The sequence below is a fragment of the Budorcas taxicolor genome, chromosome 21, assembly GCF_023091745.1.
Source record: "Budorcas taxicolor isolate Tak-1 chromosome 21, Takin1.1, whole genome shotgun sequence".
In the NCBI taxonomy this organism is placed as follows: domain Eukaryota; kingdom Metazoa; phylum Chordata; class Mammalia; order Artiodactyla; family Bovidae; genus Budorcas; species Budorcas taxicolor.
The window spans coordinates 34158655-34184666 of record NC_068930.1 but is presented as its reverse complement, the minus strand read 5'-3'; the positions used below and the strand labels follow the sequence as shown (position 1 = coordinate 34184666).

Here is a 26012-nt window from a genome sequence, read left to right as displayed (position 1 = left end):
ACTTTCCAAGCTGGCTGCTCCACCTTCTGCGAGACGCAGGGCAGGAGCCGGTGTCTACACGTGAAGCAGTCTTTATTTCCTGTGACTTCACAGCTTTGGATGGCAAAGCAGTCGGTTAGCATAATGTGAAGAATCAGTTCAAAAAGCTGCCACAAACCCTCTTGGTGAGAGATTTTTAAAAAAACTGCTTTTTTTTCCTTTCAACAAAAGAAACCCCAGTAATATGAGGGTCATGAATGTTAGTGATTACCACACATTGAAAGTATTGTTTAGCACGAAGAGTAAAACTTCCAAAAAATTTAAGGTCCTATTTAATAAATAATTTCAAGGAACGACTTATGTAAAACTTGAATAAATGACCGAAAACTCCACCTGCTGTGGATAATTAAAAACAAAAATGAATTACTCACAGGAGATATTCAAATTAGTTTATTATAATTCAAACAAGTAAAAAAAAATTTTTTTTTTTTCTGCTCTTTATGTTGGGGAAAAGCATCCTTTCTGGAGAAGGAGAAGCTGGCTCCAATGAAGAGATGATCTGCCTCCCGTGTTTTCTTTAGATACACCCCAGCGAAGCAGGGTGCTTTCTTTCTTGGGATTATTAGAGGCTATTCTAAGGCTCTCACAGGTTTTAAAGGATTCTTTTGCTAGTGAGGATTTTACTCATCATTTTCTGTATTTCTTGGGAACAAGGTATTTCCTTAGAGAGGCAGGTTTAACGCCTCAGTGTCCTTGGCCAAGAACGGTATTCTCCAGAGGTAATCTTGGAAGGAAGACGCTGCATATTGCTGCTCAGAACAGGGTAGCTAAGGACACATTTTTTTTTTTCCTCAAGAAATGTAAGGAGGCACCAATATAGGGACCGCTCAGGGATGGGGCTGCCCCTAACGTGTTCTGGAGCCACGATGCGGAGGGGACCCGGACGGGAGCGGCGCGCCTCTACCCGGCTGATCCCAGACAGATGCGGGTGGAGGTGGGGGTGGGCTTCCTTCCCGGCGGCCCTCAGTCCCTGCCTCTGGAAAGAGGGGCGGGCCGCGTTTCAGGGCGGCCTAGTGGGGGGTTACACAGTGACCGCAAAGTCAAGTCCTCGCCTCTCTCCTGGGGCACCGATGGTCGCTTCCGAGGGGCCCCTCCGGCGACAGTTCACTGGGGAAGGGAGAAATGTGAACAGGCTGTCATCTTTGCTCACATATGGGCAACTCCAAATCGTGAGTTCGCAACCTCGCCCTCGGGCCCCATGGTGTCTTTGGAAAGCTCGTGTCACCTGAGCCGCCCCGCACCGGGAGTGACGGCTACACATCACCGCGCCCCGCGAGGTAGCTTGTCCCGTGCCCAGCCTACAGACGCCCATGGCTTTGATGGCAGTGTGAGTGTCGCTTGAGCCGGGGGCTGTGGGAGGAGGTTTTGCTTATGAGATGGAGCCGCGTATTCCTAAGGGGCCAGAGAGACCACCAGGGCGCCAGTGGGCGGCCGAGCGCCCTGTCCTCCAGGGCCCCTGGAAGGGCACAGGTGGAAGCCCGAGGCAGAGCCGCCACCGCAGTCCCAGGGCCGCGCGTTCGCCTCGAAACCCTGGGTGGCAATGATTGCACGCAGGTGACCGCTACATGAAAGAGGTCAGTCGCCGGGTTAGGAAAAAAAAAAGCAAAAAAAAAAAAAAAAAAAAGGCATGTAAAACACTCCCTTCTAAAAACAAAGGGCTGCAAATTTCTTTATTTCTCTTATTGAGGAACAAAAATACCCTTGCAATGGCTATTTAGTTTCCACAGGTACGAGGCAGATGCTAGCTAGCACACCCACTTCCAACAGTATGACTTGTTTCCTATCCGTCTACTACCTGAGTGGCGTCAGTGTAGGTTCAGGCACCATTAGGAACGTTTGACCAAACACGTACACAGCACGGACAGAGGATCGCCGGCCTCCCGGTGGACCAGGGCGCAGAGGAGACACCGACAACTTGGAGAGGACAGCCCGGTGGTAGGGCCGGGCCGCGCGCTCAGGGCCGGGCCGCGCGCGCCTCGCGCCGCCGCCGCAGCTCCTCGCGGTAGCAGTACGAGCAGTAGTGCTCGGTCTCGGCGCGCCCGTAGAACGCGCAGTTCTCGCGCTGGCAGCGCCTCTGCGCGGGGCCCGCACCCGGGCCGCCCCGGCTGCCCTCACCGTTCGAGCGCGCGGCCGGCGCGTCGGCGTCGGCGAACTCCAGGCCGTCGCGCGCCGCGCCGAAGCCGTTGGTGTAGGTCTGCGACTTGGGCTCAGCCGCACCCGCCGCCCCGGGTAGGGCTCCTGGGACGGCACGCGCCAGCGACTCTACCGTGTTGACTGTGCGCAAGGCGGCGGCGCGCGCCGGACTGTAGCTCTGTGATGACAGTGAGCGGTTCTGCTGCGGGTACGTGGCGCACGGCCGCAGCGCGCCTACAGCTGGGACGCACGGCTCGTCCCGCGCGCCCGCCGCCTGCACGTGAATGATGCTCTGGCGCCCCGGCGCCGGGGGGCTGCGGCCGGGGACCGGTCCGCTGGCGCCCGTGCGCCGCGAGCTGCCGCCGGGGCCTGGGGAGGCCGAACCGCCTGCCGCCGCCCGTGCTGCCCGGGAGCTGGTTCCGGGCCCCGGGCTTGGGCGCTCCTTGAGCTTGAGCACCAGCTGCGTGGGCTGCCCTGCCTGCGGGCCTGGTGAGGCGCGCTCGGGGCCGGGCGCGCCCTCCGCCTCCGGCCTGCGCTGCGGCCGCTTGGCCGTGGAGGCTGCTGCTGCGGCGGTAGCTGCCGCGGCAGCGGCGTCGCGGCGCCGCTGCTCCTGCTCTGCGCTGAAGCGCTCCTGCGCGCTGGTCAGGTAGTAACCGATCATCTCCTCGTGGAACTGGTGCCGGTGGCTGGTGAGCAGCAGGCCGGCGAAGATGAACTTGCGCTCGCCCTGCATGGCGGCGCGCAGGATGTTGAGGCTCAGCTTCACGTCTGTGCTGTACTTCCAGGCGTCGCCGCGGGGCCCGCCGCCCTTATCGGCCGGCGACGCGCCCGCTGCCTTGTCCGTTGGCGACGGCGTGGTCTTCTCCGAGGGTGACGTACTGGCTGAAGCGCCCGACTCCTCCTTGCTGCCCTTGCGCGCCTTGGCCTTCTTCTCCTTGCCGCGCTCGGGCGCGTCGCCGTGCTTGCCGTTGGCGGAGTTGGCGCGGCTCATCTTGCCGTGCACCAGGCCGCCCAGGCCGCCCATGTTCTTCTTCAGCTTGATACCCAGTGTCTTGCTGAAGCTGCCCAGCTTGTTGGCCACAGAGTCCGCGCGGGTCTTGTCCTTGTCCTTGCGCTGCTTCTCCTTGTCCTTGTCCTTGCCGTTCTTGCCGTTATTGCTGTTGGAGTTGCTGCACACTGAGTCTCGGTCCGAGTCCAGCGAGTCGGCCAGGGACTGCACGTCTTCCCCCGCTGAGGCCGTCGGGGACTCTGGCTGCGCCAGAGGGGCCTGCAGAGGAGAGGGAGGGCAGGAAAGGGAGGAGGTTAGAGATCAGCCTTCCCCTTGCTGCCGCAGGAGGCAGACCCCCACCCCCTTGGTGTTGCCTCCAGCCTGACTGTCCCAAGCCCGAGCTGTGTCCCAGCCCAAGTCTCCTGATCCTCGATCTGGAGTTGCTGCCTTCACAGCCCTCGTGGGCCCTAGAAGAGAACACCCACAGCCACGTCATGTAGTCCAGGCAGCTGGACTCTGGAACCAGACTGCCACTGACTGTCACTTGTGCCATATGGGTATCAGGGCCTGCATCAGGGAGCCCTGTGAAAATTAGATAGGAATAAAGGCTGAAGTACAAAAGCACTCTGAGCAGTGCCAACTTGTCCTGGGTACTTACTGGCTGTGTGCTGGGCACTGCCCTCCTTGCCTTCTTCATGGAAACTTAAAAACTGTTAGTTATGGGCCCCACTTTATGCTTAATTAAACTGATGTCTGGGGGGGCAATTATTTGTAAGCTTTAAAAAAAAAAAAATCCCCCTTCCTGAGATTTCACTACAGGAAAGTGAGGGCACAAAAACATCAGCCAGATACTTAAAGTGAATCATTCTTAACATCTGGAGGCAGGGCCAGCATGGTCTTAACCAGAGGCAGGGGGGGCAAGTGGGGCACCAGCCCCCTTTCTCACAGCTCTACCCTCCCAGGGGGGAGAGAAGAAGAGGAAGTGGAGAGGAATCGCGCCTTGGTTCCCTGCCTTTTCAAGGATCAACACACAGGCTTATAATTCATTCTGCTCCATGGCAGCACATCATGTTCCCATCTCGGCAGAGACAGTTTTGTGTTGTGACTTGTCTACGGTTTATTTTGAGGGTGTGTTCATGCCTCTCCTGGAGAAAATAAGGGGAGAAAAACTCCTTTAGTCGGAGCGCGTGCCTATGCCCAGACCCGCAAGCACACAGGCGCACAGACACGTGTTTCAGCTGGAGCTGGGGCTTCTAAGACCGTAGGCAGGATGAAAGCCAGCATTAGGGGGCCCCGCGTGGGGGAGGGTGCACCCTGCCTGCCCACCCCAAGCTGAGAGTGCATGCTGGTGTGTCCTGGCTCGCGCCAAGCTCACCCTGGTCTCGGAGGGGATCCGGATCCACGTCACATTCATGTAGCTGTGCAGAAGGTTCAGCTTGGCTTCTAGTGACAGGATCAGGCTAGCGAGAGAGGAACAGCAAGTGAGATGCGCCCCAGCCTGCTCGCATGGACCCCTCCCACCAGCAGGGCAGCCGGCCAGCCAGCTACTAGGAGCAGGGGTGCCTCACCCAGGCCCTCCCCAGGAAACCCAGCAACAGCCCACCTCGAGTGGCACTGGTGGGGAGGGAGGGGCACAGGGTGGGGTCTTACTGGGCCAGCCGGGCGTTATCATTGTCATCTTTCCCCCACTCCCAGTCCTTCCCAGGGTCCACGGCAAAGTGCAGAGGCAGCAACTTGTGCTCCGAATCCGTCAGGGGGATCACGGCTGGAACACAAAAGAGAGAGACCTGTACCAGATGGCCCAGGGTGGGAGTGGAGGCTCGAAGCCCCCGTGACCCCTAGGGAGGACAGGAAAAGTCCACTGAGCCCAAGTATTGCCGTGATTAAGGAAACCAAATGGAGGTGTACACAGGACCTCTACGTGGGCAGGAGCCTTAAGGCCGGAGGTTTCAAAACCACCACTAACAGTTTAGAAAATGTCTTTATTGTGGATGCCAAAGAGCAGTTTGGAGACATGGATCAAAAGGCAGGTGCCCTCCTGGGGCAGCAGACAAAAAGAAGCTATTACTGCTTTTGCCCTTTCTACGGACCGGACCCAGGACAGACAGTGCACTGAGCAAGGTCAGTGGGGAGAGGGCTTGAGGCCAGGCCCACCCAGCTCCGCCCAGAGGAGGGGAGTGAGGGCTGCCTGCTGTCTGCTCATTCGTGAGCTCACTGGGCAGGTCTGTCGGTGTGGGACCCACACAAACAGTAGCCTTGGCCACGGGAGCTCACACCCTGTACTGAGGGCGGGATGAACAGCTGACATACAGCTTCTGTTGTCAGGTGGTAGGAGCACCCTGAGGGTGAACAGCAGCCTGAGGGAGCTTTGGCAAGCTGTTCTGGAGCAGACCACTGAGCCTTCTGAGGAGGGAACGTGTAGGTGGACAAAGCGGCGACGTGGAAATGGGCTGACTTTTCTTGGGCTCCCAAAATCTTCACTGCAGATGGTGACTGCAGCCATGAAATTAAAAGGCCCTTGCTCCTTGGAAGGAAAGCTATGACAAACCTAGACAGAGTATTAAAAAGCAGATACATCACTTTGCTGACAAAGGTCTGTATAGTCAAAGCTATGGTTTTTCCAGTAGTCATGTGCGGATGTGAGAGTTGGGCCTTAAGGAAGGATGAATGCTGAAGAATTGATGCTTCTGAACTGTGGTGCTGGAGAAGACTCTTGAGAGTTTCTTGGACAGCAAGGAAATCAAACCAGTCAATCCTGAAGAAAATCACCCCCAAATATTCATTGGAAGAACTGATGCCTAGGCTGAAGCTTCAACACTTTGGCCACCTGATGCGAAGAGCCAATTCATTGGAAAAGACCCTGATGCTGGGGAAGACTGAAGGCAGGAGGAGAAGGGGGCGACAGAGGATGTGATGGTTGGATGGCATGATTGGCCTCTTTGAGCAAACTCTGGGAGATAGTGAAGGACAGGGAAGCCTGGCATGCTGCAGTTCATGGGGTCACAGAGTCGGACACAACTGAGCGCCTGAACAACAAAGCAGTGAGGAGAGACAGGCCCCTCACTGCACAGAGGGACTGATTCATCAAAACATGCCTCAGCCCCCAGGGACCTGGGCCCACTTCAGAAGGGTCAGGGTGGAGGCAGGACCTGCCGGCCTGCCCAAACGCTGGGGGTGGTATATGTGGGTGCAGGGACCAGTGCACCTTCAGGCGTGACACTCAGACCTGCTGGGGCCTTGGAGCCTCCACAGGGAGGTCTCACCTCTGCTGTCCCACCGGCTGAGGTGGCAGGTGAGGCTGGACTGCCTTCTAGATGGGGAAGTGGGTTAGAAGCTGACAGCTGGGTGCGGCCCTCCCTGATTCAGGGTTAGCCTTGTCGGCTCTGGCCTTGGAGCGCCTCTGCCCCACTCCTGTGCTGGTGGCCAGATGTTGCCTGACCCTGATTGAGCACACGGGGTCTCCCAAACGCTGCTTTCCTTTGGCACAGAAAGCCCCGTCTTTGAGGACAATGAGCCCCCAGTCGCCACTCTAGGGCGCAGGGGCCCTGCTCCTGCCTAGGGTTTACTCTGCTTCTTACTCCTCCACGCATTCCCTCCCCCTGCCCCCCCGATGCGGGCCACAAATCTGGTGTCATTTCCCCAAGATTCATGACAAAGGTGTCGTGGCAAAAAAACAAAGGCAAATCAATAAATAACAAATACATAAAATCTAAGACTGAATACCCGTTTAATAGTTGATTTTCTAGTAAGAAACAGGAAATACTGACTCGGTGCTGCCCTCTAGTGTTAATAAAGACACACACATAGTCTTCTTCCACTCCACCCCCCTAGCCCCCGTTGAAGAGAAACACAGGTTTGCTTTTTCACCTGGATGGGGCTGGGCGGCACTGTGCTTTGGTTTGGGAGGTCAGGGGCAGCTTGGTCTACCTTGGCCACAGACTGTTTGGTCTTGTCTGGTGTGTCTGTGACTCACAGCCATCCCTCCCAGGGCTGAGCTGTGGAGTAGTCACAATGGTGGGGGCAGGGGCTGCAGGACTGGCTCAGGACCAGCCTCCCTTGGGTCATACCCAGGAGCTGGCCCCATAGTCCCAAGAGTCACCATGACAACAGAGAGAAGGTTGGCCTGGCTTCCCACCCCTGGGTCAGGGCAGGGGGTAGAGGCTCCCTCTGTAGACAGGGCAGGATGGCTTCCTGGAGGGAGAGCTTGGTAAAGGCACCCACTCCACGCCCCCATGCAGATGGCCAAACCAGAGTGTCCAGGAAACAGACCCAAGGATTCTATTTTAAATAAGCATTCTCCATGGGTCTGCTGCTGCTGCTGCTGCTGCAAAGTCGCTTCAGTCGTGTCCAACTCTGTGTGACCCCATAGATGGCATCCCACCAGGCTCCCCTATCCCTGGGATTCTCCAGGCAAGAGTACTGGAGTGGGTTGCCATTTGCCATTGCCTTCTCCCTCCATGGGTCTAAAATTAAGCAAATCTGGCAAACATTGTTCTAGAATAATAATCTGTTAGAAGTAATTTCTGTAGGTACAATGTGGACGATTTGGGGTCTGGCTGTCCACCTTCCCAGGGGAGAGGTGCCTTGGGGGCACCTGCCCAGGCCTGGCTACATTTCCCAGCCCCCACCCTAGCATTAGGAAAGAACATAGGCTTGCTTGTATCTGTGGGGCGTGAGCAGAGGCACTGTGTGAAGCCCTGGGCAGTGGGCCTTCTCCCAACACCCTTCCCACTCTCTAGCCTTTGGATGATGGAGGCCCTACATCAGGGGTGGGTTCCTGATTCCCCACTTGGAGGGGACCTGCCTGCTCATCAGGAACATCTGTTTTAGGCTTTATTTGCAGGAGAAGCAAACTTCTCACTTGAAACCACTATGACTTTAGCTTATTTGTCAGATAAACCAACTAAAGTAGTATAGCTCTGCAGCCTCCTCAGCTTCCCTACCAACGGGCCCCTGGGAATTCCTCTACTCAGTAGCTGGGCTGGGATGGATGTCCTGGGCTCCCCACCCTGACTGTCCGCCTCCCCCCAAACACAAAAAGCAGAAGGTTGGAATCACCTGTAGGTGCTAGAGCCTGACCACCCAGCAGGCTCCTAGCAGCTTCTCAGCCTGGACGTCAGAAGGCATCCTCTGTGCAGAGAGCACAGCTGTGGCCCTCGGGTCAGGGTTGCAGGGCTTAGGAGCCCCAGCTGTACAGCCTAGAGGGAGGCCTCGAAAACAAGCCCTCTGTGAGACTCAGGCACTTAGGTGCCTCTGCCTCTCACTTTACACACCTAACTTTTCCCTGTTGGAAGCCTGGGAAGCCTGACCTCACCCAGTGAGGAGACTGATGTGGTGACTTGCCCTCTGGTGGCAAATGTCAGGAACAGCAAATGCTTTTCAAAATAAGCCTGTGAACTCCCTCCCTCCCCAAGGCCCTTTGAAAAGGCATGCTCCTATCTTTTAACCCCTGCAGAAGGGAATGACTACCTACTCCAGTATTCTTGCCTGGAGAATTCCATGGACAGAGGAACCTGGTGAGCTACAGTTCACAGGTTTGCAAAGAGTCAGACACGATTGAGTGACTAATACTTTGGGGTCTTCCCTGGTGGCTCAGAGGGTAAAGAATCTGCCTGCAATTCAGGAGACCTGGGTTGGATCCCTGGATCAGGAAGATCCCCTGGAGAAGGGAACAGCTACGTACTCCAGTGTTCTTACATGGAGAATTCCCTGGTAACCTGGAAACATATAGACATCATCTCAAAATAGCCTGGACAAAGTTGGTAGCCAAAGCAGCAACCAATTTTCAGTACTTATTTTTGCAAAAAAGAATGGAGACTTCTGGTTTCTTTGAGGGATGTAAGAAGGGCTGTCCCACTTGTGTAACAACAACAAGCTAGACAAAGTGCAGATTCACACCTTTCCTTTAACCTGTCCAAGAGCTGAAGTCGCAGGCAACTGGCCAGCCCCCGATCGAAGGAATGACAGGTGTCTTTGAGGAGGTATGGACATGAGTTTAATTGGTTAAGCTAGACCCCAGCTTCCCTGGTGGCTCAGACAGTAAAGCGTCTGCCTGCAATGCGGGAGAGCCAGGTTTGATCCCTGGGTCTGGAAGATCCCCTGGAGAAGGAAGTGGCAACCTACTCTAGTACTGTTGCCTGGAAAATGCCATGGACAGAGGAGCCTGATGGGCTACAGTCTACGGGGTCGGGAAGAGTTGGACATGACTGAGCGACCGCACTTTCACAGTTTTTCTCTTTCAGCTGGACCCCACTAAGTAGATTTCAGCTAAAATTGTTAACAATTTTAGGAAGGATGTAGACTGGTGGAAAGAATACAGGACCCTGGGGGCCACAGACATAAGGGAAATCCTTGAGCACACACAGCCCTCCCTCTGTGGGACCTGAGCTGGTACTCAGAAAAAGACTGGCCAGCATTCTAACAAACTGTCCTTCAAAGACTTCTGTACTAAGGAAGAACCTGCAGAGAGCAGGGCAGCACACGCCACTGGTCTTAGGGCCTTTCTCCAGGAAAGCCTGGGGAGGGAGCGGAACATAGGGACTAAGTCTCTTCTTCTCTGGGGGAGGGGCAGGAATATGTGTTGAGCCCAGAACTACAGCTGGGGGAGGTCACTCCCTCCCCTCAGATCCAGGGACACAGTGCCTACCTGAGAAAGAGGCTTAATCAGAACAAAGAAACAGTACTCTCTCGGCTCTCCCTACCATATCCAGGCTAAGAAGCTGTGAGGAGTAGCAATCTACTGCTAGAAAAGGGGCCAGGATATGGAGAGAGGCCCATGCCAAAATGAGGTGCAGCATAAAGCATGAGGCAGACAGTGAGAAATACCAGCCCCACCATACCCACGAGATATAACTAGAAGAATCTGAAGGCTGGGTTTGGATGTAGTCTGATCCAAATTCCATGCAGCAAAACAAATGGAATCAAAATGATGTACCTTAGTCTTTATCGCTCTAACTCAAGATGGCTGGTTTTCAACAAAACATTTTTGGCATAAGGAAAGACAGGCGAAAACCAGCACACTGACAGGTGAAGCCAGGTGAAGGACAAGACAGACAGGACACAGATGTTGAAACTATAAGACATGATTTAAAGTAACTGATTAATAAGTTGAAGACTCTAAAGAGAAAAAGGAGATACCTTGCAGAATTTGATGGTTAACTTCATCAGAGAGAAAAAAATCTCTAAGAAAGAGTCAAATTGAAATGCTAGAAATAAAAAAAACCCCACAATTGTAAAGAATGACTTTGAGAGGCTGATTAGAAGACTTTGTACACCTGAGGAAAGAGTCTGTGAACAATAAGACAGGTCAATAGATGTTAACTAGATTGAAACAGAAAAAACGAGTTGGGGGTTTGCAGAACAGCACATCCAAGATTGGTGGGGCAGTATCAGATAGCCCCAGATCTGTGCAAGTGTAATCCCAGAGGAAAGGAGAGACAGAACAAAACAGAGGAGATATTTAAATAAATAATGGCTGACATTACTTATCTAAATATTTCCAAAGCAAATGACAAACCCTACCAGATCCAAGAGGCTAAGAAAAAAGCAAGCAGGCAAAACAACAGCAACAAATCTGAATATATATAATACATCCAAACTGCTAAAAATGGAAGACAAAGAGAAAATACTGAAGGCAGCCAAAGGAAGAAGACACATTACATATATAGAAACAAATCTAAGGATCACAGCAGGCTTCTCATGGTTAAACAAGTAAGAAGATAGTGGAGTGACATCTTTAATGTGCTGGATGAAAACACCTTGCTAATCCAGAATAGCAAAAGATCCTTAAAACTAAAAACAGAACTGCCATATGATCCACCAATCCCACTCCTGGGCATGTATCTGGAGGAAACCATAACTTGAAAAGATACATGTATCTCAATGCTCATAGCACCATTATTTAGAATAGCTAAGACATAGAAGCAATCTAAATGTCCTCTGACAGATGAATGGATAAAGATATGGTACATATATATAATGGAATATTACTCAGCCATAAAAAGAATATATATAGCAATATGGATGGACCCAGAGATTGTCATACTGAGTGCAGAGAAAGACAAGTATCATATGATATTAATTATATATGGAATATTAAAAAGGGTACAAATGAACTTACCTACAAAACAGAGTTACAGTTGTAGACAACAAATCTATGGCTACCAGTGGATTTGGGGTGATAAACTGGGAGACTGGGATTGACATAAACATTACTATATATAGAATAGATAACTAATAAGGGCCTACTGTATAGCATAGGGAACTCTACTCAATAATCTGGAATGGCCTATATGGAAAAAATATCTAAAAAAGAATATATATATATGTATATATTATACATATACATATTTTTTACATATATATTTTAATGTATATATTTTTATGTATATATTATACATATATATATATTTTTTTTTTTTTCTCATTCACTTTGCTGTATACCTGAAGCTAACACAAGATACTAAAGTGACTATACTCCAATAAAATTAAATAAAAAATAAAGAAGACAGTAAAAGACAAAAAGGAATAAAGATAGATGGAACACACAGAAGAGAGCTAGCATGAAATGTGAGTGGTCAAAACATGCTGATTAATAGATGATACTGTCAGATTGATAAAAAGCAAAACTCAAGTATATATTGACTGCAAGAAATCCATTTTAAATATAAAGACATACATAGGCCAAAAGATACTAAAGAGAAAACTGGAGTGACTCCAGTGCCAGTTCTGTTATATATAGAGGAACATTACATAGTGACTCAGTGGTCAGTTCTCCATGAAGCCGTCACAATCCTACATGTGTGCATAGACTTCAGAGTACATGAGGCAAATACTAACAAAAATGACAGGAGAAAGACACACTAATTGTGGTTGGAGATGGCCCCTTTTTTATGGTTGGAGACTGCCCCTTTTAGGAACCAACAGAACAAGCAGACAAAATCAGCAAAGATATAGAAGACTGAATTACATCACCAGAACCCTTGAATTAATGGACATTTATGGAACTCAACAACAGCAGAGCACGCATTCTTTTCAAGATCCCATGGAATAGTCACCAAAATAGAACATATTCTTAGCCAACCTTCACAGGTTTAAAAGAAGAGAAATCATAAAAAGTTTGATCTCAGACCAAAACTAAATAAAAACCCATAACCAAGAAAGACATTTGGAGAATCTTGAACGTACATCATTTGGAATTTAAACAGCATGCTTCTAAATAACCCTCTTGGTCCTTAATCCTTGTCTACCACCATGATGGTTAATTTTATGTATCAACTTGCCTGGACCAAGGGATGGCCAGAGAGCTGGTAAACATAACATCTGGGTGTGTCTGGGGGGCAGTCCTGGAAAAGATTAGCATTTAAATTGGTAGACTGGATACAGAAAACTGCCCTCACCTACATGGGCTGGCATCATACATTCCACAGAGGGCTCAAATAGCACAAAACAGCCAAGGAAAGAGGAATTGGCGGTCTTTGTTTGAGCAGGACATTGATATTCTCCTGCCCTCAGACATCAGTGCTCCTGGTTCTTGGGTGTTTGGACCCAGACTGAATTACACCACAGGCTTTCCTGGTCCTACAGCTTGCAGTTGGCAGACAGTAGAACTTTCTAGGCACCATAATTATGTGAACCAATTCCTATAATAAATCTCCTCTTATATATGTATATGTATCCCATAGGTTCTGTTTCTCTGGAAATCCCTAACAGAACCACTAATATGTTTTCCATCTTTATAATTTTGTCATTTCAAGACTGTTATAGAACTAGAATCATACAGAACACAGTCTTCGGGGATTGCTTTTTTTTTTACCCTTCAGCATAATTCCCTTGAGGTCCACTCAAGTAATTGTATGAATCACAGTCATTCATTTTTATTGTTGAGTATGATTCTGTGATATAGACAGTATGTTGAATCATGCACCCAGGAAAGACATTTGGGTTGTTTCCAGTTTTTTAGCTATTACAAATAAAGCAGTTTTGTGTACAGGCTTTTGGGTGAACAAAACTTCATTTTTCTAGGGTAAATGCCCAGGACTACAAATGCTGGGTCATATGGTAAGTGAGGGCTTCCCTGATGGCTCAGGGGTAAAGAAGCTGCCGACCCGGGTTCCACCCCTGGGTCAGGAAGATCCCCTGGAGGAGGGCATGGCAACCCATTCTAGTACTCTTGCTTGGAGAATCCCATGGACAGAGGAGCCTGGCGGGCTGCCGTCCATAGAGTCACACATCAGGCACAACTTACGGTGACTCAGCAGCAGCAGCAGCAGCAGCATGAGAAGTGATGTTTAGTCTTACAAGAAGCCACCAAACTGTTTTCCAGAGTGGCTGAGCCATTTTTACCTTCCCACCAGCAGTGTAGGAGCAATCCAATTATTCCACATTCTCCCCAGCATTTGGTGTTGTCAGTTTTTAAGATTTTAGTCATTCTGATAGGTGTTCAGTGATTTCTTGTGGTTCTAACATTGACCAACTTTTCATGGGCTTATTTGTCTTCTGTATCTTCTCTTTGGTAAAATGTCTGTCTCTATCTTTTCCCAATTTTTGTTTGGATGGTTTGGAGGGTTTTCTTTTTGCTATTGAGTTTTGAGAGTTCTTTGTATATTTTAGATACAAATCCTTTGTTGATACGTGGTTTTCAAATATTTTCTCTCAATCTGTAACTTGTTTTTCCTTCTTTCCTCCTTCCCTGCCTTCCTCTCTTCCTCCTTCCTTCCTGACCCCCGCACCTCTTCCCACCATCTTTGCACAGTAGAGATCCAACTTTTCTTTTTTGGATTATGCCAATCCCAAATGACTGCATTCTGTGTGATTCCCATTTTGCAGCATGCTTGAAATGACAAAATTCTAGAGGCAGAGAACAGATTAGTGGTTCTATTAGTCACGGATCTCCAGAGACACGGAACAAATAGGACAATATATAAGAACTCTTTACCTAACTCTAGGTCCACAGTTGTACATTTCCCTTTTATTATGCAGTCAACTTTGAGTTAATTTTTGTATAAATGAGGTTTGAGTTCAGGCTCCTTTTCTTTCTTATGGATTTCCAATAGCTTCATCACCATTTCTCTGAAAAGACTATCCATCCTCCATTGAATTCATTTGCTTCTCTGTCAAAAATCCTCTCAGTATATTTGAGTGGGGTTATTTCTGAGTTCCCTGTTCTGTTCCATGGATCTCTGCGTCTAACTCTCTGACAATACCAGGCAGTGTGTCAGGAGCGCTGCATTCGTTGCTGACGGGTCTTACATCAGCTCCAGGGTTCTTGCTCCAGTTTTACAGAGGAGGAGTGAACCCTGGTGCGACTCGCCCAGGCCACATGTCGGCCTTACTCCACAATGTGTACTCTTCCTTTTACTGCTGCTGCCGCCCTGCCTCCCCCTCCTTTCAAAAATTATCTGAAATTAGTAGACTGTGAGCATCTGATCTTGTTTATTCACTCATGCAACATTTATTAATTGCTCCCACCGTGTCTTGGTGCTGGAGACGCAAAGATGAGGAAGACAGGACATGTGGCTTTAAGACATGTAGAAGTCTGGTCAATGAAGAACTGAACCTGTGTCTCTTGAGTCCCTTGCATTGGCAAGTGGATTCTTTACCACTGTGCCTCCTGGGAAGCCCTGCAATGAAGAACAGGAGCCTTTGAAAGGTGGTTCTTGTCATCCTCCTCCTTTCCCTGCACCTGACCCACTGTGGCCTTGGCTCTGGCCCATCAGTGCCCAAGAACCACCTCTGGTGGGCCTGATGCAGAATTCCCTGGCTGGGTAAGGCATCCTTGTGCCTTTGGGAAAAATCAGACTTGCTTTATGAGGATTTGCTTCACGACACCTCAAGGTGCACAGCAATGGCAGCTCTTTCCCCTCCATGAATGCCAGGGATGTGGCGAGTTCCTGCTTGATGAGCTGCCTGTGGCCTCATGCTCCAGGCAGCCCACTGGACTTTGGCCAGGATGCGTTTTTTCCCATAGATCCTTTCCCCAGAAAAATGTCCCAGAGACAATTCTCTAACTGGACTTGGGTTGTCAGGAAGCTGTCCATTTTTTTTCTGGACACAGATTCTCTCATGCATTAGATGCAACCCTGGGGAACGGTGACGAGGGAGGCTTCTTGGAGAGCAGAAACAGACTGTCACGCTGGTTGACTAAGAGGTTCCTTCCCCATGTCCAGGGGGCAGGACAGGCACCTGGGGCTTTGTCTCCCTCTTCTTCTGCAGGAGGACTGATGAAGGCCATGTCCAGCCCCAACACCACCCATCAGAAGCCTGCAGGTCCACAGGTGGCCTGGGGCAGCCTGAGGGGAGAGACAGCACTTCATATGGAGATGGGGGCTGGGCTGACTCAGCAGTCGGGGAGGTGGTGGCTGGAGGACACTCTTTCTGCAGCTCAGACACCTTGGGGAGGTCTGAAGCAGCCTGTGTCTATGTCTGCTGCCCCCTCATCTCTCCAGGCCCCAGGTTCCTAATGAAAGACCCTTGGCCAGTTCTTTCCATGTAGTTGAGCACAGCTGGCATCCCTTTGGAACTAAGCCTTGGCCTTCAGAGCTGATGTTCCTCGGGGTGGTGCAGATGTTGCTGGACAACCGACTCTTGGGCGTTTGACCAGCAAAACCCAGCTCTCTGAACTCACGTCCCCCTGCAAGCCCTGAAGTTCCACCCACTGCTCCTGGCCATGTGGGGGCTGTTTGAGATGTTTGTGTATCAAAACCCAATAATGTTTAAGATGACACCCCTTGTCTTGTCCCCAGGCCCTGGGGTGGCCCCCCACCTCTGGGAGCCACAATCGAGGCTATGGCAGGAGCAGCAGCGGTATGTGGCCAGTGTTCCAGCAAGGCTGCCTGCAGACCATGTGCAGGGGCAAGCTGGCCTCCACACCCTTCCTGATTGTGTCTTTCAGTGGCAAATCACAAACCTAGAAAGTGGCTGAACAGGAAGAAGCCCGACTGTAAAGGGAATGCTAGGAATTTCTAAAGCCTTCTTGCTACCGTGAACTTATCTGATTCTTATAATGTCCAGTAACAGGTGGGGTGGTATGTGGTTCCTGTATTATTGTATTTAAACAGGTTCACAGATGGGCCAGTTTGATTAGAAAAAGGTTAATTTATCATTTTAGGCTGCTATATTAACAAGATTATATTATAAAATCCATTTAAATGGAACATTTAATAATATTCATGGCCTGTTAAGACCAATTTCTACTTAATAGGAAATGAGTGCTGTTTATTATCAATCAATCCTATAAGAAAAAGCACAGTTTGTTGTCAAATAGATTGGAAATGAAATGTCACATTGTATCTGGTTTGGGAAATCATAAAACATAGATTGGGATTTAACTGTGAGCTGTGTATAAAATACAGATTGAAAACAGAGTTCGTGACCTGTGGTGTGGGGTTATTCTGTCTCTGGAGCCCAGGTCACCTGGAGAGGCTCTGCCTTGCTCGGACCCATGCCTGCAGCCTTGCTGACCCCTGGAAGGAAGGAATTCCACCTCAAGCTCTCACCGTGTGAGGTGTGGGCCGTCCAGGACTGTCACTGTCATGAGTGTGCTGTCACAGTGAACACTTGTTGAATGAGCCTCCCCGTGGCTCAAGCTGCGCAGGTATACACAGGAGAGCTGGAGCTCATCCTCAGCCTGTCCCCCTGACCTAGGGCCAGCTGTCTGTCCCCAATTCCAGCCCCAGCTCTCGGAGCACCGTGTACCCATGGCAGGCTCACCAGGCCCTTGATCATACATCCAATGGTCCTGCTCTTTGTTCTGCTGAACCTCCCCGGTGGGATCACCCCTTCCGCTGGAGCAGAGTTATAAGACTAGCCATGTTCCAAACATCTGCTGGGGTGTGGATCTGTAGAGCTTGCAGAATATTACTTTATAAAAAAAATTTACCACCAGCTACAGTGGGTCCCAGGATCCCCACACAGGAGCTGCTGAGGACAGAGAGCTCACAGACACTGACTAGGTCACTGATGGATCTGAACGTAGCATCCGCTGGTCAAGAAGGTGATAATGATGAGCTGAGCCTGGCTAATGAGAAACGTGGCAGTTTCTCATTCATTCCCAAGGGCTTGAGTAACCAGGTATTCTTTCTGCCTGTATTGGTTTGCTTGGGTGGCGACGAAAGACAGAGTGAGGGGCTTACAGAGCAGCCATTTATTAATCACAGTCTGGAGCCCGGAAGTCCAAGCGTAAGGTGTCAGCAGGGTCCTTTCTTTCTGAGGCCTCCGTCCTTGGCTTGCAGGTGACTCTCCTCTGTGTCCTCTTGCGATTTCCTCTGCGTGGGTGTCCCTGTCCTAATCTACTCTTCTTGTAAGACCAGCAGTCACAGTGGATGAGGGTCTACCTTAACCACCTCATTTTTCTTTAATTACCCCTCCGAAAACCCCATCTCCAAATACAGTCACAATCTGAGGCCTGGGGGATAGGACTTCAGTACATGAACGCAGACCTTACCGAGACTGCCTCTCCCTTCATGGCAAGCCAGGGTGCCTTAACTCAGACAAAGGACCCGCCACTAATTCACCGATGGAATGCAGGATCTGGTCTGATGCGTCCCTGCTATTTACCAGTCTCCAAGGCCACGCGTGGCCCCGAGCTTCCTGGAGAACTGATGAGGAAAACTTTCCCTGCGCATCATTATGAGCCCACGGACTGAAGTAACTTCCTCGTGGTACCACTCCTTCCAGTGATGGTCCTCACTGTCCACTTCGCCTGTGGGAGCCTCATCCATTGGCCCAGGAGCCCTCCCGACACCACCCCTTGTTTCTTCCAGGACAAGATGCACTAGGATCTTTGTGTGTACTTCCTGTCCCAGATCAGGTAGTCCTTTTAGACATGGGAATTTGGGGTCAAACAGCACCCGGTTGCTGCTGGGGGGTGGGGGCAGGTGCTTCTCTGGAACAAAAGGTGAGGAGGCTGCAGGTGAGGCAGAGTGACCTGGTCATCTCCGACATTCCTGAATGTCCCACCTGCCCCAGGGCGCTTGCCTGCCCCACACTGTCGAGTGTGTGTGAGAACCAGCCCCCTAACTGCCTGAGCCACCTTGAGTTGGGTTTTGGTGACATGCAGCCAAAGCCGAAGGGGTTCTAACCATCACCAGGGAGCCCTGTGAATGGAGGGAGGCACGGCAGGGAAGGGCAGGGAGGAGGAGGATGGTTTCCTCACCACCTTTCCTCTGACGGAGCATCCTTGGTCCTCGTAGGCAAGGATGCTACAGGAGTGGTGACGTCAGAGTCTGTGAAGAGCTTCCTGGGCAGCTCCTGGGGGGCAGAGTGTAACCCAGCCTAAAGGTACAGAGCTGGAGACCTTCTGGAAGGAGGGAGTGAGAAGCCCCTCACCAGGCCGAGGTCTCACTTCAGCAGGATCAGAAGGCTTCTGACTGCTTTGGGGAGGTTGTCCTGGCATAAGCCCAGGGCTCTAGGAGAGAAAACCTCCGAGCATAAACCCCCTGGTGGCATGTAGACATCGGAGGCATAGGAATGTGCCATCAAGTCAGTCGCTGGGAGCCAAGCCTGGCTCTGGCTCTTAGTGGGACCACCCACCCGTCCCTGCCCCTCCTCCGATGGGGGCACGGCCATGGGTGGATGCCTGGTGCTTGTGCCACCCTCACTGGTCAGCCCCAAACCTGACATCCACAGGCAGTGCCTGGCCTGTGAGGAGGGCTGCTTTTCTTTCTGCACTTAATAAACTGGATTTTCTCCCAAGGAGCACAGCACTGACAGCTTCATGCACCACTGCTTTTTCGGGGATTGAGAGCCTAACAGCCTATGTGGTTTATTTCCATATGAGGGCCCGAGTTGGTGAAGAACCCTTTTATTTATTTATTTTTTCACTTTTGCCCTTCCCTAGATAAGTGGTCATTGCTGGTGAAATAAAGAGTGGAGTCCAGATGCAACTGCCTGGTAACATCACATTCTCTCCCTGATTCAGAGCTGGGTCAGTGAACCCCCACTTACTACCTTATCCCCTTCTTCCTCTGATGCACTCACTTCTCAGGTTGCTCTGCAGCTGGACAACTGCAAGTGTGGAGCTCAGCCTTTGTTCATAAGATGCCAGCACAGGTACTGGAGGAAGGTGTTCTTCTAAAATAAAATGACTAAATTTCAAGAAAAGAGCCATTTTGCCCAGCCTGGGTTGTGGATGTGATGCCTGGTGCTACGGCATCTATTCTATAACCATGAGGCTGAAATCACACGATCAGGATGGTGGAACAGGGAGAGGCTGGGGCCTGAGTCCCTGAGGATGTCTAGGGCTGATGCACCAGCCCTGGACCACCTACCTCAGGACTCCCTGTTACAGAAGCAGAGCAGCGACCACCCTTGCAGCCCGATGCTATTTAGCCATCTTCTTTTGGGTGCTAACACATGTGGTTGCTTCCACATTCTTGGCCTCATAAAGGCTGAGAAGAGAGGATAAGCCTGTTCCCTAAGCAGATTCCTAATGGTTTTTCAGTTTCTCACCACCATCCCCAACCACCAGGTAACAGTAGTGGAATTGCTAGGATCTGGTATTTGTGGAAAGCTGCAGGCAGTCTCTGATGTCAGCCAGAAGGTAGGACAGTACCCCGCAGAACTGTGGGGTAGACTTCCTCTGGTGATGGCTCCTCGGACACTGTCTGCTCTCTTGCTCCTGCCCACAGCAGATCCCTTCAGGGAGACACTGGGTGGCCAGGAAGGGGGCCAATTGAGGCCTTTAGGTTTATCTTTGAAGGAACATGTACGGATCAGGGGACAGGCCTGATTCTGGTACAGGGGGTACCATTCCCAGGGATGACTGAGAACTTCAGTGTGTGGAGGGACTATCCCTTGGTGGTCACTTCACAACTAAATGATGAGGTCCTTACACGTGTCCAGTTAGAAAGAGACCAACGGGAAAATGGGTGGAAGAGAAAGGGCAGAGGATGGGGTGGGGGTGATGAGGGTGAACTAGGGGAGGCAAACCAGGGAGGTGGGTGTCACTGCACAATAGAGAAGGGGACAGGCACCGCGGGGCACACGGTGAGGCTGTGGCAGCACTCAGGCCCAGTGCCACCTTGCCTCCATGACAGGTGCCTGTGGGGCCGCACCAGCAGCACGCCAGCCACATGCCTGCACTGGCACAGCACTTTTGCTCCGCTCCATCTGCCCATTCTTTCCAATTAGAATAATCACTCTCCTGCTGAATGGAGCTTGTGCCTGTCTGGGGCATATACTGCCTTGTACAGAGTGTGGCTTGGTGGGGTTGCCTGTCTCCCCTACAAGGTGGTGAGGGCCCAAGGCAAGGACACTTAATCTTTGGCTCCTTCAAACCTGCAAGCAACAGGCAGCATCACTGAATGGACCCTCAGCCCCGGGCATGTAGGACCACTGGGCTTCAGGCCAACGGGAAGCGCAAGAAGCACGGTTTCACCCACCAGCACGCACTAGCGAGGATGGCACAGGGGACGTGTTGGCAGCAATACTTAAAGCCTCAGAGTCTGTGGAGCAATCGTGTTCTCTCCCAATGTGTGAGGGCCTGACGTGCAGCACAGAGGCTACCCAGCCAGTGGGAGCCACTCACACGTGCCGTGCTTCTGCTTGTGCCGTGGTTGTGAGAACTGAATGGGTCAATGTGCAGCCCTGGTCACATGAAGACCGCGGAGGCAGGGACCGCACCGCTATGAGCAGGGAGCCAGCAGGGGGAGCTGGAGGAGCCCAGGGCACAGCCCCTCAGACACCACGCTGGGACCAGAGCCCACTCATGGGAAAGCAAGTTTTCAGAGTGAAAGGTCGGGCAAGGTTGGGCATGTTGAGGCATGCCCCGGAAAAGTGCCGCAGACAAGTCCCGGAGGCGGGCCGACAACCAAGCAGTCCAATCAGGTGCCGACACGGAGCCCTTGGACACCAATCACCGCCGTAGCCCGTGCTTTCTACCTTATATGGGAGCCCGGCCCTGGCTATAAAACCTTTCCCCACCCCTCATACCTCGCAGACTCCCTTTGCTTCCTTGCTCACCCGCCCCCGGGAGTTCTGCCCGAGAGCGACCGCCCAATAAAGGCCCTGATCAACGGTCCATAGGGGTGGCTCTTTCTTCTCACGGCGTTTCTTACACAGAGGTGAAACCACCCATTCCTCTGTAACACTCCCTGCTAAGCTGTGGAACTCCTCCACATTTGTCCTTTTGTTGACAAGCACCTTCACACTGGCCTGGAAAGCATCCAAAAGCAGCACCTGGAAGGCCTGAGAGAAAGCTCAGTGTCTTCCGTGAGGACGGGACTCGGCTCGGAAGGCCCTGCGACCACGATCTTCCCCTTACCAGAGAGTCTGCGAGACGGGATGAGTGGCCTGGGCCCCCAGTCCTGAGAAAGGGCCCTCATTTTTTAATTTTGAAATAAAACACAGCCAATTTTATTCAAATTCTCCAAAATTTATACGCAACATGCTGTTTCTACAGTGTTTCACCGTGATAGAGCGGTGTTATTATTTCATCTTTCTTTTATAGTTTTTTCATTTTTTTTACAGTTCAATAGAAGACTAGACTTCTGAGTCGCCAGGTTAGGAGTTGCTGACCTACTACTCATGGCTAACATCTAAGTGACAGGCTTTTGGTCTTTTCAATCACTTGCCGGTAGGGTGAGGCTGAGAAAGGGCCCTCTTGTCTTCTAAGAGCCACAGTGAGCTTTGAGAAGAGCCGGAAGCCATGAGGGAGGTGCCAGCTCTCATTGGCCAAAATGCAGACAGACAACGGAAAAGGCCTAAATGTGGCTAAAGTGAGATGTCTGTAAACGGCTCAGGAAAAGGACATGATATCCCCTCAGCTGGCTGCGGCCCTGCTTCCCTTCCTTCTGGACTCACATCACCATGGGATGAGCCAGCACAGATTTCCTGGGACCACAGCCAATGGCAGGGACCCTGAAATCACTCAGCCTTTCCTTCCTTTGATCCCCTGAGGGTTCTCTGTCTAACCAGACACAGAGTGAAAAAGGAAGAGCTCCCTCTTTGTTGCTCAGTTAATTACACATCCATCAGCAGTTAACATTTCAAACAAAATCCCACCATCTCTACAACAGACACATAACGTGTTAACTAAAGACAGGCCCCACACAAGTCTATGTGACTGGCTGGGACTGTGCAGTGCACAGCCTGTGGGCCCAGCTTGGTAAGACTTTCTGCAGCACTGAAATGACAGGAAGCTGCCATATAATGATTTGAATGGAAATGTCCATCTTTTGATTCTAAGCTTCCTGCAGAGAGAGGCTGGCGAACACTGTTCATAAAGCGCTCATTAGTAAATGGTTTCATCCCTGCATGCCACGCAGTTTCTGACACTGCTTCTCAACTGCTCTTAGCGTACAAAAGCAGTAGCCACAGATAATTCGCCTTTGAATGAGTGTGCCTATGTTCCAATAAAACTTTATTTACAAAGAAAGTGAGCTATAGTTAGGTGACTGCACTAGAACAGCTTTTAAAAATTACATCTGAGATTAACTACATCCATATAAAATATGTGAAGAAGTGAAGGGAACCACAGTAAAGACTAGACAAGGGTGACAGAATTACCAATTTCATCATGAAGTGATTCAGTTATATATATCCTTTTTCAGGTTCTTTGCCCTTAGAGGCTATTAGAAAATGCTGAGTACAGGTCTATACCATAGGCCCTTGTTGTTTGTCTTATATATAGTAGTGTGTGTATCCTAATTTATCCTTCCCCACTTCTTCCTTTGGTGACCATAAGTTTGTTTTCTATGTAAGTCTGTTTCTGTTTTGTAAAGAAGTTCATTTGCATCATTTTTTAGATTCCTTGTGTAAGTGATATCATATGATCTGTCTTTCTCTGACTTACTTCACTTGGTATGATAATCTAAGCTTTTTAGTATGATCATCTATGATAATGACGCTCTAAATCCATTCCATCCACGTCGCTGCAAATGGCAGTATTTTCAATACTTTTTGCATGCATATGGTAGTTTTAGGCGAAACCCATCACTGCTGAGTGCACTTCTCAAGGAAGGGCTCCACACTCCACCTCCTGCCCTCCTGGCCCCTCTGTCCCCACCACTGTCAAGGGGCAGCAGGCATACCTTGTTCTCTCTGCTGGTCTCTCTGCTCCATGGACACAAGGGCAGAGAAATGCGCTTGGTCATAGGCAAGAACCAGAGGTGAGCAGTGGCATCTGTTGGGAGGTACCTCCAAAGGCAGGTAAATCCCTCCGAAGGGGATTGGAGCGAATGCTGCAGACACAAACAAAGGTGAGGAGGGCACGTGGAGCTGGAGGGGGCACGGACAGCAGCCCTCACCAACCCGGGGGAGGTGACAGGACAGAGGGATCGGAGGGTGGGCTCAGGCTGCAGCCCGGCGTGCTATCATCATTCATGATCCACGCCACAGTAGAGGGGCCTCCTCCCAGCAGGAGCTCCCTGGAAGCCGGGTGTTGCTCAGCCCACGATGGATTAGAAGCCCAGCTCACAGAGGCCAGGCTTATTAGACCCCGAGTCCTGTGCCTGACAGGGCACCCTCCCCAACCTGCCTCCCTGGGCAGCGTCCTCCTGGCCTGTTTGTCCCGGTGCCTTGTCAGGCTACCACAAGAGGACCAGGGCTGAGGGGACTCTGCTGTGACCTGCTGAGCCTGCCTGCTGCCCTGAGGCGTGCTCAGGTGATCAAAACACCTGCCCTAGGTGGTCAGCCAGGATGTGCACTAATGGCTACCTGGAAACCTGTGTTTTCCTGTGTTCACAAAAGCACCTGCACACAGAACAATATCTGGGCTGCTCCAGAGCTTGTCTGTTCTATGTTTTGAGAAACTCAGTGAGAGCACTCCAGGCCCAAGTCCTAAGTAAGATGGGAAATGAGAGATGGGGATTGGTTCCTTTAGCAACTGGGACAATCTTGTTCATTTCCTTACCAAAAGGGGGAAAAGGCCTAAATTCTTACTGAGATACAGTAAATACTAGAAATACATGCCCTGATACGGCCTCTGCTTTTTAATCACAAAGGACCTTGTCTCTTGGCCTTGGAGTCAGTGACTCACTGCCCTTCTCTGAGTGGAAGTAAAGGACAACTGACCTCGTGGATAACTTTGATGAGCTCAGGATTCCTCCTCACCCTTCCTCTGTCTGTATCAGTGACTGCTTCTGGCCTCTCTCTCTTGAGAGGCAAGGTAGGTCCAACCTTTGAGAGGACTACAGGACAAGGGAAGGAGTGTGGACCCAGCCCTGTGGGATCTGATGAGTACAGGGACCCTGATGGGAGGCCTGGCTCTGCACCCAAAGAGCTGTGGACCTCGGCAGGCCTGTGTCACTGGAAGTGACCAACATACCCCAGGCCCCTGCCCTCTGTGGTTATACCAGCCACGAGAGGCAGGGCACTTGCACTGGAATGACCCTTCTGGTCCCTCTTCTCCAGAGAGCCCACAGGTGGTATCCTGTGGGCTCTAGCAGAAAGGCTGGAGGGAGAACACGCCTGGAGCCCTCTCCCTGGGTCAATCCTGCTTCCTCCAAAGCTTCAGCCAGGGGTGGGGGCACATTGTGTGGCCTCTCTGGGCTTCGGGGTTTTCATCTAAAAAGTGGGAGGCAGTGTCCACCCTGGGAAGTACTGGCCTGGCCGAGGGAGAGGGTGTGTGATGGGCCGTGAAGCAGGTACCAGCCCTGGAAAGCCTTCCATTCCTTCCTCCTTCTCCCCAGCTCTGGTCCCATCACAGCCTTTTGGGTGACTTGGCACTTCGCACCTTTCTTGTTTCTTCTTAAAACATGTAATGGGGGCAGGAGGGGACTGGAGTGGCTGAGTGGCCCTGGGACAAGGCTGGCACTACTGGAGGGCATGGGCAACTGGTGGGGCCAGGAGCCCCTTAGGGTTCATCCTGACCCCTACTCAGCCAGATTTCTCCTGCCATCAAAACACAGGGTGGATGGACAGCCAAGAGTAATCCTCCTGGGAACTCCCTGAAAGTTCAATGGTTAGGACTCTGGGCTCTTACTGGCAAGGTCCCAGTTTCAATCCCTGGTCAGGGAACTAAGATGCCACAAGTTGAGTGGTGTGGCCAAAAAAAGATAAAAGAAGAGTAACCACCCCCCTGCATGGGGAGGAAAAAGAAGCATGGAGTTGAGGAGAAATAATAAAGTCTTTGTTCAGGCAAAGTAAGGTTCTGTGTCTTTCTGGAGGCTCAGCCGTTATGTTCAACTGTCCCTTCCTTGGGATGCTACAATTTCTGGGTGATGAATAAAATACATCTGTTTCATTATGGGTAAACTTACCTTCCCCACCTGAGTCCCTCAGCATCGTATCTGCTACGACGACGATGGGCCTCCTTAATATGTGGGCGAGGACGAAAACGTGGAACTCCTCCAGACTCTCGTACACTGGGTCTTCGGCATTGTCCATGCTGGGGACACAGTGAAGCAAGCCTGTCACTGGACCAAGTCAGGGGGGACAGTGGAGGATAGAACACCTCCCCGTGGCCCTTCCTTGCACAGACCCTGGCCGTCTCGGCCATCTGAAGTCATCTTGGGCCACCTCCCTCCACACCACTTGATGGCAGCAAGCACACTGGACCCAGCTCTCCACCCCTACCCTGGCTGGGTGGTCTCAGGAGAGAAGCTGAGGCAGAGAACCTGGCAACGTGGGAGGTGAGCCCCCTTTAAGATGCAGTCTCCCTGGTGCAGAGGCATCCTGCTCAGAGTGGGTGGCCACATGGGGGCTGGTTCTCTAGGGGGTTGAGGAGGAATGGAGGCTCCCCCTTGGGCTCATGACCACATCCAGCAGCTTAGGCTGAAGCTTTACCCTCAGGGCCGCAGGTATGCCTGGGTACATTTGATGGGCTGGTGGGACCACTGCTACCAAGATCTGTGGGCCTTTCTAGGGAATACCGACTGAAGAGAGAGGTGAGAAGGCTTCCCTGAGTGAAGCG

At 51.2% G+C, this 26012-nt stretch overlaps 1 protein-coding gene across 1 annotated transcript in view; it reads right to left on the bottom strand.

Moving 5' to 3' along the window:
* Positions 1 to 1993: 1993 nt before the first annotated feature.
* The window catches only part of OTUD7A (OTU deubiquitinase 7A), a 162195-nt gene continuing 138176 nt past the window's right edge, over positions 1994 to 26012 (bottom strand). The window contains exons 8-12 of the mRNA XM_052659938.1: positions 25360 to 25487; positions 23191 to 23340; positions 4811 to 4925; positions 4536 to 4620; positions 1994 to 3439 (exon numbers count right to left, since the gene is read on the bottom strand). Of these exons, the coding sequence (XP_052515898.1) occupies positions 1994 to 3439; positions 4536 to 4620; positions 4811 to 4925; positions 23191 to 23340; positions 25360 to 25487 (1924 nt within the window). The remainder of the gene's footprint in view (positions 3440 to 4535; positions 4621 to 4810; positions 4926 to 23190; positions 23341 to 25359; positions 25488 to 26012) is intronic.